This window comes from Rattus norvegicus, chromosome 5 (assembly GCF_036323735.1).
Source record: "Rattus norvegicus strain BN/NHsdMcwi chromosome 5, GRCr8, whole genome shotgun sequence".
Taxonomy (NCBI): Eukaryota; Metazoa; Chordata; class Mammalia; order Rodentia; family Muridae; genus Rattus; species Rattus norvegicus.
The window spans coordinates 122,872,604-122,887,622 of record NC_086023.1 but is presented as its reverse complement, the minus strand read 5'-3'; the positions used below and the strand labels follow the sequence as shown (position 1 = coordinate 122,887,622).

At 42.3% G+C, this 15,019-nt stretch overlaps 1 protein-coding gene and 1 long non-coding RNA gene across 44 annotated transcripts in view; one reads left to right on the top strand and one right to left on the bottom strand.

The window, feature by feature from the left end:
- Positions 1 to 15,019, bottom strand: part of Sgip1 (SH3GL interacting endocytic adaptor 1) — a 208,462-nt gene that overhangs the window by 76,055 nt on the left and 117,388 nt on the right. For all 39 annotated transcript variants that reach the window (XM_063287659.1, XM_063287674.1, XM_063287665.1 and 36 more), the window contains one exon: positions 14,395 to 14,570. In XM_063287659.1, the coding sequence (XP_063143729.1) occupies positions 14,395 to 14,570 (176 nt within the window). The remainder of the gene's footprint in view (positions 1 to 14,394; positions 14,571 to 15,019) is intronic.
- Positions 1 to 15,019, top strand: part of LOC134486957 (uncharacterized) — a 68,363-nt gene that overhangs the window by 28,761 nt on the left and 24,583 nt on the right. For 3 of the 5 annotated variants that reach the window (XR_010066560.1, XR_010066559.1, XR_010066558.1), the window contains 2 exons: positions 2,517 to 2,778; positions 3,317 to 3,487. This is a non-coding gene — a long non-coding RNA (uncharacterized LOC134486957). Of the gene's footprint in view, positions 1 to 2,516; positions 2,779 to 3,316; positions 3,488 to 12,283; positions 12,502 to 15,019 lie in introns of those variants that run through there. The other 2 variants (XR_010066562.1, XR_010066561.1) reach the window with 2 other exon arrangements.

Sequence of the window (15,019 nt, the reverse complement as noted above, 5' to 3'; positions counted from 1 at the left end):
GCTTGGGTGGACACAAGTCTCTTAACTGGATGGACCCATTGTTCAGGGCATGATCAGCACTGCGGTCCAAAACAAAATTGTCTAATGCCCAAAGAAAAGATAAAGTAGGGGTTGGGGATTTAGCTCAGTGGTAGAGCGCTTGCCTAGCAAGCGCAAGGCCCTGGGTTCAGTCCCCAGCTCTGAAAAAAAAAAAAGAAAAGAAAAAAAAAGAAAAGATAAAGTAAATCATTCTGCCCCCCCTAGGAGTAATGCAGGCATCTCAGTGTGAACTTTTAATGATCTTTCAGTTGGAGGTTAAACGCTGACTGTAAGGCATATTTATTAGCCTTTTCTAGAATCAAATGCATTTACAATTAGAAGAGTAAACATGAAAACAGATGATATGGGCTCCTCTGTCCTTCCTGTGCTTCTCCATGCCAGCCTACATGATGGGTTAAATCCCCTCAGTCGACATGTTCGTTTGTGTGTTAGCAACCATTAACACCACAGAGAGTCTCTTAATGAAAGACTTTCTTAAGTTTGTTAAACATAATGCAAATAATGACAATTCTGTTCAGGGTATAACAAATCAAGACACTTCTTGGTTGAAAATAAGCTAGTAACATCAAAGTTGAGTTTGGGAAACTCAAGGGAAAACTTATCCAGAAAGAGATGAACGCCATAGGTTCAGTCAGATGTTTTTCACAGACTCATATGTAAATAGATGTAGAATAAGTGGATTTTTGGATTGGAGAAAATCTAAGAAACAGATTTTCTTTTCCCATAGACAAAGACAACCTGATTCCTAACTGTAAGTCGTTCTAAAAGGCAGCTCAATCTTAAGGTCAGTGACTTACAAAGTCAGGTTTAAGTCACAGGCCTTTTGAGATTTCTAAAGGACAAATGGTCAACTTTAAAAATAAGATGGCTAAATTATAGATCCTTATATTTCAATTAATGGGATTATACTTCAAATCAAACATTTCCTATCATTTGTGACTAGTTGGATATTCGTAAGGAGTGAAATGGTGCTTCATACATTCATTTGACCATTAATAGACAATTATTGAGCCCTCAGTAAGTAGACTCTAGTATAGGTATGTTTGTGACCAATGGAGACCATGAGAAAGTTGCCATGAGTTCACTTTTGAGAGTTGGGGAAGGAGACAATAATATATGTAGTATATAAATACTATATATAATAAATAAGCATGGTATTAGTATTTAGAAGACGATAAACACATTTGTTTCAAAAGTGGAGCAAATAAAGGAGCTTAGGAATAGCAAGTTAGGGTGGTTTTTTATTTCAGTAACATGGTTGAGGTGACTGGTAAAGACACAGTACAGCTATCTGGGGGAAATGTTGCAGAGAGATAGGAAGGAGTGAGACAAGGGGCAAGAATGGCAGCTGGCAATCAGTGTGGGTGTGGGGGATGGAGGGGTGTCCTGGCTCCTAGGGTCACAAGGCTGTTAAGACTATTCACTCTGTTCCAGTGTGACTTATAGCTGTCACTTATGGACTCTGTAGTATAGGTGTCAAGTGACTATTGCTGTTGGCTTACAAGAGACAGAGAAACTGTCTTAGGGTTTACATTGGTGAGATACTGTGACCAAGGCAACTCTTATAAAGGACAACATTTAATTGGTGCTGGCTTATAGGTTCCTAGTTTCAGTTCAATATTATCATGGTAGGAAGGACGGCAACATCCAGGGAAGGCCTGGTGCTGGAGGATCTGAGAGTTCTACATCTTGATCCAAAGGCGACCAGAAGACTGTCTTCCAGGGAGCTAGGAGGAGGTCTCAAAGCCTACGCCCAAAGAGACACACTTCCTCCAACAAGGCCACATCTATTCCAACAAGGCCATGCCTCTTAATAGTGCTATTCCCTGGGTCAAGAATATCCAAACCACCACATTAACACAGGAAACAATGCCAGAAAACATGGAGCTGTAACACATGCTACTGTTTGGTATATTCTTTGGAAGCTTGTTCTGGTTCTCCATGTTAGAAAATACAAATGCAGTTTCCAAGCAGGATAAGAAGTGAGTAAGAGATTTCAAATAGACAAGACGAAGTGGGCATAGTGCATATTGCTTCAGTCTGTGCTGTTCACAGTGGGACGTGAAGCCCAGGCTGACACAAGTGCTCCACTTTTTGATACAGTTTGAGTGAGTCACACAGTTTTTTCCCTAAAGCAATTGAAAATTACATTTCCTGCTGGGTGTGGTAGAACACTTCTATAATCCTAGTCTTTAGTGAACAAAGGCAGGATTCTGGATTTGAGGCCATCGTAGACTACACAACTCTAGGTCCATCTGAGCTACATAGCAAAACCCTGTCTCAAAAACAACCCTTCCCGATCACATTCGACACCAGGGATTTCTGGCACTAATTACAGCCCTCAGAGGACAAACAATGGATATTTACTTTTCACTGTTGTCTGACTCTTACAACTTTTCATATGTTATAGGTTTTTTTAAAAATAAAACCAAGTGTCATGGTTTAAGAAAGATAATTTCAAATGCTTGAATTCCCAGTGCTAAGGATCACAAACAGAAAACCTCAGCTTGAGAAAACAGACTTCCTACTGGAGGGTGCAGGATTGGAGCAGAAAAATCCTGAAAGGAGGTCTCAAGAAAAGAAATACATGGTAGACTTTGATGGAAGAACCTGGAACTGATCAGGGGACCAGGATGTTGCTGCTCTACTGCCAGGAAGTGTGGATGACAGAGTGGAGCCACAAAACTGGTGACCATAAATATTAAAAAACAAATCAAAACACCCCCCAAACAACACCAGGTAAGTCACATGATATTATGGCTAGATGCCAAGTCCTCTATAACTTCTCATAGTGGAACTATACATCTACCCGTGTCATTGATGGGTAGTTTCTACATCCTGTCTGTCTGTGATGGCTAATACGGTCTACCACTGTAGATCTGGGTCTGGGAGGGAATTTCTAGGCAGGGTTAAGAGGTGTGGGATAGGGATGCCCTCCCCCAGAATGGGCAGCTGACATGGAGGCCTGAGGGAAAAGCAATGGAGCTGTTGCTTGCTTGAGTGCCTTTGCTCCTTGTTGGTGAGTGCATGGAGCGCATCTACCTAGTGGCTGTTACTGCAGTCACCCTTCGATGACATTGGAGTCCATCTTCTTTGGCTTCAACCAGTCACTCTCCAGGAACCCTCTGGGCCTTCCTTGACAGGCTGGGACTGAGGAGGTGTCTGAGACTTTGTCCTCTTTAGTATGCAAAGAGCTATTTATGAACTACCCCCTCCCACCATAATGTAAGCTAATATAATAAGTCGCCCTTTGCAACATACACTTCTGTTCTTCCAGAGAACCCAGCACATATGCCGTGTCACTCATTGCCGTACACATTGGAGGAGATGGCTCCTTGGGGGAGACTTCAGTCTACCTCCTCTGAATGCAGGGATAGTTGCCAGAACTGTTCACAAATGATGCCTGGGTATGGAGGTTATCTAATAAACTGATGGCTTCTTTAGTGTTCACTGTCCTCGGACTGTGGTGATTAGCTACTAAAACAATTCAGATTTCAGACCCCACAGAGGGAGGACTAACACAGCCAATGAGAATTTGAAAGGCAGAAAAATTTTCCCTTTTTTTAAAAAAAAAATTGCAAGCAACATAATTAAAGGCATGTAATTCAAGAATCTGATACGTCCAGTGAGGCTAGTCAAAGATGTTTACATGTCAATATATGTCTGTGGTCACCTCTACCATGACTGTAGCTGAGTAGGTCAGCTTCCCTAAATCGGTGGAAAAAAATGCAGGAATCTGGAGTCACACAGGGAAAAATCTATTAGAGCTCCTATGGGGGAAACAAGACCTTGTACTAAGTGTTACCAGCACTTAGTACAACACCAGTGTGGTGTGTGTGTGTGTGTGTGTGTGTGTGTGTAAGTGCTAGGGAGTGTCAGGATGAATACCAAATATCTTGCTCATGGTTCAGACCAAAGTGTAAAGCAATGCAAGGACTTCTTCTTAATAAAATAAGGTAGGCATGGGTGGTTTGAAAAACAATGCTGTGATACAGGTCAGAAAACAGAAGCAACAGAATTTTCCAGAAGAAAAAAAAATATTAGTAGCAAAGGAAAAACAAAAAACAAAAACAATGGATTTTAGACATAAAATGTCCTCTGCAAATATTTCATAACTTTTTAAAACATAGAGAAGGCAGTGACAGATATTTTGAAAAAGAAGTTTTAACTCATTTTCTCTATCCTTTTGTTTAGGGCCCTGAAACAAACAAACAGAAAACCAAAACAGTATTGTCTTAGTTGTAACTTGTACTGGTGGGTCAGGCTGATGTTGAAGTCTCATCTAGAGGGAGATTTTAAAATTACCTCTGGGATCTATTGCAATGTCTGCAGAGCTTTGACAGAAAGGACTGGAAGCTTTAATGTCCCATGCTTGTAGTTCCTAGTCTAAACCAATCCAAATCGAGTTTGCCTAAAGCTGACTTGGTGAGCAATGCAAGTTGACTGGTCACCCTCTAGGTCCCTGAGATCAAGAGGTCTGCCCTGGGCTTAGAACCAGATGGGTTTTCATCTCTGCTGGTGAGCAGGAGCCTGGATCTCTCCTCCCCCCACCAATGACTACTTTCTACTGAACTCAATGGGGTGCTGAACCTTCTGCCAAAGCGAGGACAGGAAAGGGGGTGGTGCTACCAAGCAGCTGCAGCAAATTTGTGGAGTTTGCTCCCTGGTGGGGTAACTTGGGGGTGGAAGGTGGGTGGGCCACCTGGAATCGGCAATGAGCAGGAGACTGTCTACAGTTCAAGCTGTCTCCCCCAACCTCGGAGTGTTGGATAAATAACTCCATTATGGATTGCACATGTCCAAGAACAAGATCAAACTACCCAAATCATCCCATCATGGATTAATTGCAGCATACGCAGTAACGCGTACTCCCAATGTCTCTGGATTTCTCAGGGTTGGGGGAAGAGGTACAAACCTACTCTTAACTGCCTCGTATTCTCATCTATTCTACATAACTATTCTTGACTTCACACAGATCCTTCCTTGCTATTTTTATTTCCTCCTGTCTCCCACCAGTCTCTCAACTGAAGGGAGAGGGAAGTGCTGCTGAAGGGAACTAACTACCCAGAAGCCCCTGCTGGCTGCTCAGGCACACTTAGACATTTCTCATCACCTCTCATAACTCCGACCCCAAACTTAAGAAGCTAGTACTGTTATTGTTTCCGTTTTATGAACCAGAGAACAGAGACTCACAGTTAAGGAACTCGGCCAGCATACATGGACTCTGGCCTGGGTTGTTCTTAACTTGCTCTTGATCTTCAAAGCATGAACCGGAGACATAGTCTGGAGGTGCGGTTTATACACCTAATCTGCTCCCATAGCAGAGTGCTTCTCATGATGACAAGGCCAGCATAAGACAGTGCTAAGCTGAGAGTTACCGTAAAGAGACATGGCTTTGTAGATCAGAAAACATTGACTTTAACCCATGCTTAACCAAGCAAAAATGGGGCAGACACTAGAGTTTGAGTCTTGCTCCTTAGACCTCCAGCAGTCTCTTGGCTTCTCTGCATTAGGTTCTTTGTGAAATGGGGTTGCCCAATACTGCTGAAGTATATCCAGCTTCTAGACCGTGACTGGGCATTTATAAAACATAAAGCGTGATTGCAATGTGCTCGCGACACAGAAATACTTGTCACTAATGAACTGACTGAGGCAGCTGAAATACAAGCTGTCATTTTTTTTTTACCACTGAAAACAAAAGCATGTGAAGCCTGGATATAAAGCCTTTTAATAAGTTGGAAATTACTTATGACACAGCAGTGTTTAAACGAGGACTGGCAAGATGGCGGCTGGGCCTCACTCTCTTGTCACAAGGGATGACACATAAGTCATTCTAGAAGGAACATTCTGTAGAGGGAGACTCTCTGGGCAGAAGGCCTGGGATTGTGGACCCTTGGGATTCTATCTGTAGCCTTCAAAGCATTTATGAGCACCTGGAAATTGTGTACAGCATGTCTTAGGTGAGCTAATCTTTTTTCTCCTGGGAAGAGAGACAATGACTTTCATCAAAAGCAATATAATGTAATGGTTAAGAAGCAGTATAATGTGACAATGTAACAGTTAAGTTCTGAATCAGAAATCAGTCTGTCTAGGTATAAGTCCCAGCATCTTCATTTGTGACATGCTGGGTGAGTCACTTCCTTGGTGCCTCAGGCTTTCATCTGCAAAGTGGGGCTAGTCACAGTGCAGTGTCCATGAGGCTGCTGTGAAAAGTAACGAGGCGATGTGTTTGAAGCGTCTGACATAATCAACATTCAAAAGCTCTCGGCCACCAGTGCCACCATCACACATTCTTAAGCTGGTCCCTAACTTTAAGGGAGGATTTATAGCTACTGCCACAAGACACTGTACTGTTCTGGTTAATAGTATCTGTCATTTTATAAGGTTCACACTGGGACCCTACTTAAAAGGCCCTAAGCACTTTAAATGCCTTTAAAAAAGTCCTTACAAGAACTTAGGAAGTATGGAGTATTTCTAATCTAACTTTAGCCCCAGTTAATGAATAGCTGAAGCTATAGAGTTAAGTGACTTGTCCAAGGTCACATGGGCGAGCAAGGTCTGGATGAGTCACAGTGTGAATTTAGCATTGACTCAATCTAGAGAGAAATCCCTGAACTGCTGCAGGACTTAAGGTGTATAAAAACACACCTTCTCAAGGCAAGCCTTCGATGTCTTGGCTTACTGAAGACCAGAGGTAAAAGTAGCAACACAGGGGTTCCATGGAAGCCCCAGGTCTCCCAGTGTCTACGGAATGTGACTACAGTGACTTCCTGTGTGTTCCCGGGGGAAAGAGATGCCCACACCAGAGACGCTGGGAAGAGGGAGGGAGACAGACAGATCACAGCTACAGAAAACCAAATGGAAGAAAGATGGGTTCGGGGCATAGGGGAATGTCTGCGTCTACTGAAAGCGACTCTGGTTGCATGCTACTTTCTGGTGATTACTTCAGGCAGTGTTGTCAAGAAGGTTGGGCAGCATTGTCTGCTCAGTATTTTTGATATAAACTCAATGGAAACTGCTGACCAACTGTTGAAAGAGTGAGGAAGTTTCTCTTCCAGGTAGCTGCTGGTCTTCAGTGCTATTTCCTGAAGGATCATCCTTGGAATGACACGGCTTCTAGAATTACTGTAAGGGGAAGTTATGAGCATGTTTCCCCAGTTTTATGCTTAGGATAATTAAACATTGATCTTGGGTTTAAATGATTTTTGAGGACTTGGGTTACCTAAGTATCAGTATTAATGATATTCTTAAAAATGTGCTCTAGGCTCTGCAGGCAGTTCTAACAACTTTGAGATAGTCTCTGAATGTCATGTGCAGTCCAAGTCTGCATTGGCCATCAACTCTGGCAGCCCTCTGAGCAGCCCCATGAGGTAGTATGGGAATCGTCAGTGTTTTCAGATGAAGAAACCGAAGGCAGAGTTTGGAATCTGCCAAGCTTCCCAGCCTGTGGGTGACTCATTTGAACAATTGCGACATTACTGCATTAAGCATCCATTTGCCTCCAGTTACCGTAAAGAAAACGACCTTTGGCAAAATTCAGTTGTATACTGAATTCTGTTCTTAAAGTTCAGTGTTATATTTTTAAGAACAAAGCTGTCTCTTGACCACTGTCATGGACCTGTTCGTCTGCTGTGAGTTTGCAGAGGGACTTACATGTTTCTGGGAAGATCAGAAATGACACTTTAGCTGATGCTTGGAAAGGTGTTTATTGCTCCCATTTCAGAGACCGAGGGCTGGAGTCTCAGACAGATTTAAGCTCAAACAGCAGAGCCTGCAAGCTGAACTCAGTTGGGCCACCTTTCTCCTCACACCTCAGTTCTCTTGGTGGCAAGTGCATTTTCTATGTCTTATTTATCCAGAATAGAGAAATTGGACTTAAAAGCTCCTCTAGATGTTAAGTCAGATTTGTTGAAGAAGGAAAGTTACTGAAAATGCCTTCTACACATGTCAGGGCATGAGGACACAGTGTGCTCTCAGAGCAGGACTGGAAATGTGGGAGCAGGATGGGGTTCAAAAAAGAGAGAGGGAGGAAAAAAAACCAACCAACAAAAACAACACAGTATAGTGACAGAAAAGCACCAATGACAACCAGGTACTGCTACCAGGATCTAGGTGCCCCAGTTGTTTAGCCATTATCACACGTCTCTGTGTTCCTCATCCCACTAAGGGCAGTGAACAGATTGCCAAATGAGATTTTTCCATGACAGAGGTTGTGATGGTTTGGATATGCTTGGTCCAGGAAGTGGCACTAATAGATGTGGCCTTGTTGAAGTAGGTGTGGCTTTGTGGGAGGAAGTGTGTCATTGTGGGGGTGGACTTTAAGACACTCCTGAGGACATGGGAGCCAGTCGTTTACTAGCAACCTTCAGGTGAAGATGTAAAACTCTCAGCTCCCCTGTACCCTGCCTGCCTGGGTGATGCCATGGCCGTGCCTTGATGATAATGGACTCAACCTTTGAATCTATAAGCCAGGCCTCAATTAAATGTTGCCCTTATAAGAGCTGCCTTGATCATGGTGCCTGTTCACAGCAGTGAAATCCTAAGATAGAAGTTTATGAAAATCAGCAACAAAATCACCCCAGGTCTGAATTATGACCTTGACTTTATAGATCTATTCCAGGGTGCCTCTAAAGAGATATAGGAAGACCAGAGGGGCCAGACCTCTCAAATGCCTTCTTCCTGTTATATTGTAGCTGCTCCCTAGTGACCTACATTCTCAAGCCAAGTATTTAAAAAGAAGTATTTCCAGAAGGTATATGGAAGCAAAAGGATAAGGTATCATGTAATTATTCTCACCTATCTCCTTCTCACAGGGTTTTTAGGGAAGCTGAATGTCCTCTAAATACGGCTCCAGATTTTATGATTTCTAACACTAACTAGTTTGAATATAAAGGAGTTAAAGGAAGTACATGGCCGCATGAGGGCATGGATGGGTGACTCATTGGCTGAACAAAGGGGTATAAAGGGACAGAGCAGTGACACAAGTGACACATCATCCCACACTGCCCTCTCTTTGCCTTGCTCCCATTCACTTGTGTTGAGTCATAAGCATTTATTGGCTCGCAATGACTCATAAAATTCCATGTTAAATGCGAGAGATTTGGGATGTCATGCATAGTCCCCTGAAGGAGGGTTGCTTGCGCCAACTTGGAGGTAGTCAGATGTCTTCAGCTGTGCATACCCACACTCCAGAGAGCTACATTGCTCAAGGTCATGTCTTACAATGGCTCCTAGAGTACTGGCTGATATGGGGGTATATGGTTCTTCTCAGCCAAACATAACACAGAGGCATCATTCAGGCTGCTGCTGGATGCACAAAAGCATTCATCTCTCTCTGCCCACAGCATGCCATAAGTGTTAAACTCAAGGTCTCTGCCAGTAAACATCCTGTACACTTAACTTGGAATTAGACCTAGGAGGCTCTGCAGAAAGCCAGGTGGCAAAAGGACAGACATTATCTTTGCATGATCATAACCAAGGATAAAAATCATAAGACATATTCAACAATGAATTACTCTGCTCTAAGAAGTAGCAGACCTTTGGACAGGAATAATGGTGCACACTTAATACCAGCAGCCAGGAGGCAGGGCTTTGTGAATTCGAGGCCAGCTTGATCTCCATAGTGAGTTCTAGGCCAGCTAGTGATACACAGCAAGACCTTGTCTCAAATAAAACAAGACAAAAAGCTGGGAAGACAGAGAGGTCAATCTTATTCAGTCACATGAGATGCCTGAATTGAAAGTTGTTCCCATTCAGTCTGATGGTAGTTAATGTGCAGCATAGCATCACCGTTCTTTAAAAATTAATAATTTGTCCCCCCAAATAATCTGTGATCATTTATGCTACAGTGGCAGAAACTGCCAATGTCCTTTTGATTGTCATTTGCTTCTCTGTCTTTTGGTAACAGAATCAGGATTTTAGTCAGCTACATGTCTTTCTAGGGGAAGGTTACATTTCCCAGACTCCCTTGCAGCAGATGAGGCCATTGTTAGGATCTTAGTGGTAGTTATGTGTGTACTTTCTGAGTTAAACCCTTAAAGAAAAACACAGGGTTCCCATTTTTCTGTCTTCCTTCATCTCAAAGTCTGACTAGAGATGTGCTTGATGATGTAACAACCCAGGAAGGCAGAGCAATGATGTAGAAAGTTTCTGGACCTTTGAGTGGCACTTGGGAATACAACTCTCTGGCTTTCTGGGATATCTAGCACTTTTGACATTAATGTAGGAGAGAGATAAACCCTTTATATTATTAAAGACTTGTTAATTTTTTTATCTTGGGTGAAGCAGCTCAGACCCAGTGCTCTATCTTCTACAAATATGAGATCTAAAACAAGCATGGGTGATTTTCATTGTCTGTCAGAGGGGCTTCTGTTCACAGTGAGTGACAGTTAATGCAGAGAGCACTTGTCTTTAGAGTGCTGGGCCTCAAATGAGACGTCTATATCAGTCCTCAAAGTCCCAAAGAACTTCCTTGAAGAGGCGGGCAGAAGACTAAGAACTGGAGGATGGGAAGAAATGCTGTACTTCCCTGTCCTCTGGGCATGACACGGCCGTTTCACCTGAACTACACAGACTTGGTCCATCAAGCATCCCATCATGGATGGGCAAAGGGCTCCTAACACCCCAGTCTTCCCAAGGGGCTATGTACAATGGACGGTTACACAGGGAAGTGGGAGCCATAGTCCTCAGTCTTGTAACCAGCACATTCTACCACCCAAGCAAATGACTGTTCACCCATGCTCATGCAGGCAACACATGAGACGCAATGCAACCATCCCAAACAGAAAACAACAAAACCAAAACCCAAAAAAACCGAACAAAACTAGGAAAGCAGGAAGTAGACTTGAAAAGAAGGGGAATGGTGGGAGATGAAGGCAGGCAGGATGATGGGGGAGATATTGATAAAGCGACAGTATGTATGAAATTGCAAGAGAATAAATAAAATTGGAAAGTTTAAACACTAAAAACCACTAAAAAAATGAGGCCATCTGGCTCTAAGACAAATAGAGGAAGGGAGAGAGGAACGCTTAGGCATTGCTGCTGGGAATGTAAACTGGTGTAGTTGTCCTAGGAATCAGTGTGATGGTTCCTCAAGAACAGAAGCCCCACCTGACTCAGCTACCGACTCCTGGATGTATGTCCGTAGTGAGCATTCCACAGGGACATTTGCACATCTGTGTTTATTGCTGCAATGCTCACAAGAGCTTAGAAATGAAACCATTATAGAAGTCCGTCAACAGACCAATGCCCAGAGAAAATGTGGTGCATATAGACAATCGGAGCTTCAGTCGGGCATAAAGATAAATAGTGGTATGGCACCTACAGGAAGATTTTAAATAAAATGCTGCATGCTTCCATATGCAGGTTGCAGGGGTGTGTGTGTGTGTGTGTGTGTGTGTGTGTGTGTGTGTGTAATAAAAAAAAGGGACCATGAAAATAAGGAGATCTTGAAGGAGTATGGATGGGGGTGGACAGTAATGGAATTCAAACAACATGAGGACAATGAAGAGGACTATTTGGGGAAAGAAATGAGACCACTAAGAATAGAGTATTGAAGGAGGATAAATTTTGGACAAGTATGTCTAAAAATGCATAATGAAATCTGTCACTTTGATAATTAACAACTGTTAAAAAAATTAAAACCCCTCCCATTTTCCTTGTTGCTGAAGCTGTGTTTTAACAAGAATCATTTTCAGATAAGTGTGCAATGTGTCTGCACATGATGTGTCTGCTCATGATGATGTTTATTTTTATATGATGATGTTTATTTTTATATTACTTATTTAATGAACAGTTTGACTAGTTTATAAAAGGGAACTAAGAAGAATGAAACTAATTCATGATAAAAGAGGCCGAATGAGTTAAAATTAAGGAACACAAATTCAGAGATGAGTGAAAGGAACCTATGAAATACAACTTCTAATTAAAAAATCCCAAAATTGGAGCTGGAGAGATAGCTCAGTGGTTGAGAGTACCAGCTGCTCTTCCAGAGGACCTGAGTTCGATTCCTAGCACCCACATGATGATCCACAACCATCTGTAATTCCAGTTCCAAGGTATAAAATCATCTTTTGGCTTTTGAGGGCACTGCATGCCCATAGTGTAGAAACACACATGCAGGAAGAAACACTCACACACATACAACAAACAATATATACAAATTTTAAGATGAAGTAAAGTCAGAACTTCCACTGAAACCTTGTCAAGACTCATTTGGAGTCTCATCTCTTTCTATCAATGCCAGGTTTGATGCTTTTGTAGCATGACAGAAACAGCCTTGGTGGAATATTCTGGTGCAGAGTCCACTGATTTGGGAAGTCCACCCTCTCTAACAGTGAAAGAAAGAACCATCGTATAAATGTCTGACTGCTGGACTGGAAACATTGAAAACTTTGCCAAGGTTATTGGTTTTTCCCAGCGTGACACTGTCTGAACTTTATATAAAGTCATTTTGCCCACGTGCTTCTGATAAGATACAACATTTGACCTATTTCTACGTAGACTATCTAGGAAAGGGCAGGATTCTAAAGCCACATATGTCCAGCCCTCTCTCTATGAATACCTATGTGCATTGAGAATGTGATGTGCTTGCCTGTCCCTTAGAAGAGTGTCAAGAACTCTTTCCTATTCTACATATCAAAATTCCAATATTTCTAGTGAAAGAGAAGCTCCTGGTAGAGGGAACAAATCGGAGGGGGACCGGACAGCAGCCGTCTAAGCTGTGGTGAGAGTCAGCAGCTTTTCTCTGCTGTAGTCTCAGAGTGTGTTCATCTACCTCCCTCGTTTCCAGGAGTTCTTTCTCTGGTCTTAACCACTTGATGACAATGGCTTACCTCACAGATAGCTTCGGAGGAAGCTTCCAGCTTCCAGGCACTGTTCTGTGTCTCAGTAGCATATCAGGTTGGAAGAAAATGCACCAAGTGACTTGGGCACACACACACACACACACACACACACACACACACACACACACACACACACACATTCATTTTGACACAGTGGATCCCACCCTGCCTAGATTCAGTGGTCTTTTAGCTATGTTTCTGGGACCTGAATAGAAAGCCCACTTTCCTACATAGTCATTTTTTTAAATTGTGTGGACTTACCTTCTTCTATCCAAATTTAATTGTAATTTCCAAATACCCACTCCATTTAGCATGTGAAGTACATTTTCTTACACTGAATGCACAAACAAATGATAACTCAGGAAGAGAAAGGTGAGGGGAAAGGTATTGGCTGAACTGTGGAAATGAAGTCAGAGGGGTAGGTAGACCACGGTGCTCCCCGACCCATAACTCAGGCCAGGATGTGAGTTTATAATCTGCACCTTCTATCGCAGAGGAGAAAGAAACTATATTTCATGCTTTGGTTAGGTGAATATATGATAAAAAGTTACTGCAAAGTCCATCTGTGACGGCTGGATTACTGTTAGCAGCCATCTTAATTTTCACAGACAGGTGGAATCAAGGCCATTGTAAGCACAATAATTTAAGGTTTTTGGTGTTTTTTTTTTTTTAATTCTGGGAAGGCAAACATTTACTCTCAAAGGATAACAATTACAATTGTTTTAAAAAGGTTACCTAAGATATTTCTAGAAGCCCCCAGAACATGACATTTATTAACTAAGCTGTTGAGGGGGAAGCTCCCTCGAGAAGCCAAGAGAATCTCATTAGGGAGTCTGCATCTGTGCTCACAGCTATTCTTAGAAGATAATCTTGGCACTTTTCAAACCTTAGGGAGAAAATACTTGAAATATTAGCACTCAGACTCAGCCACTAAAGAAATTAAGTAGGTAGGAAAGGGGAGTGGGTGCCTAGATTGTGGGGGAAGACCAGGAAGAATAGTAGCAATGAGGTAACACCAGCTCTATGTGAGGTGCCTCAATGCCAAGTGTATTTAAGATGATCTGAGGAGAAAATATAATGAAGAAAATGAGATTTTATTTATTAACTAGGATTTTGGAGCATCCCAAGGAGAAGTATTTTTTAAAAGAAATTTTCTTGGCTTTCGTGTATTTTCATGAAGACAGAAATGGCTAGTGAAATTCATCATATATATATATATATATATATATATATACATATATATATTAAATTCTCCATAAGAAGTTTGGAGGATCTTTTTATTATTTTGTTGTTGTTTGATGCTTTGCTTTATTAGAAAATAAAAGAAAACACAGTTTCGTATGCCTTTGCTAGTTTGAAAGGATCAGGAACTGCAATGTAGGAGGGTAAGAGGGAGTTACTCAGGGGCTGCAGAGTTCGTCAGACTGGACAAACGTCACTCTTAGCACATGTGACAGATCACAGCTCTCCGCCCAACCTTACCAAAGCTTAACAGGGAGACTCCACTCACCACAGGCGACGGGGAAAGTGCGATGTTGCCTATTGAAGCCTTCAGCTCGTCTACCGTCGCTGCATTTTTAAGGACATCCTTCGATTGCAAGGGTTTAATCTTGATATTGAATTTCTTGTGTGATTCTTCTTCCTCTTCAGACTCACTTGAAGAATAAAAGTGCTTTCCTTTGGTAGGTAAACACAGTTAAAGACACTTAGCTCTTTCTTCTTCTGGGAGGTATGGGTGGGTGAGGGCAAGATAAAAATGCCTAGGGGTTGGGGATTTAGCTCAGCGGTAGAGCACTTGCCTAGGAAGTGCAAGGCCCTGGGTTCGGTTCCCAGCTCCGGAAAAAAAAAAGAACAAAAAAAAAATGCCTATACATAGACAAAGCAAAAGTAAACTCAGGTGGCAGGAAACCAAAGCAAAACCAACAAAATCGAAGGAGGAAAAGTTAGGTTCACTGTCCTCAGAAGCTAACCAAGGACCGTGAACTCTGAGGAGCACTGGTCGAAATCCTACATTTGTATCTCTCTCTCTCTCTCTCTCTCTCTCTCTCTCTCTCTGTGTGTGTGTGTGTGTTGAAGTGTGTATCATACCCAGCTCACAGACGAGAACTCAGGAAGTTACTCATCTCCAGACATGG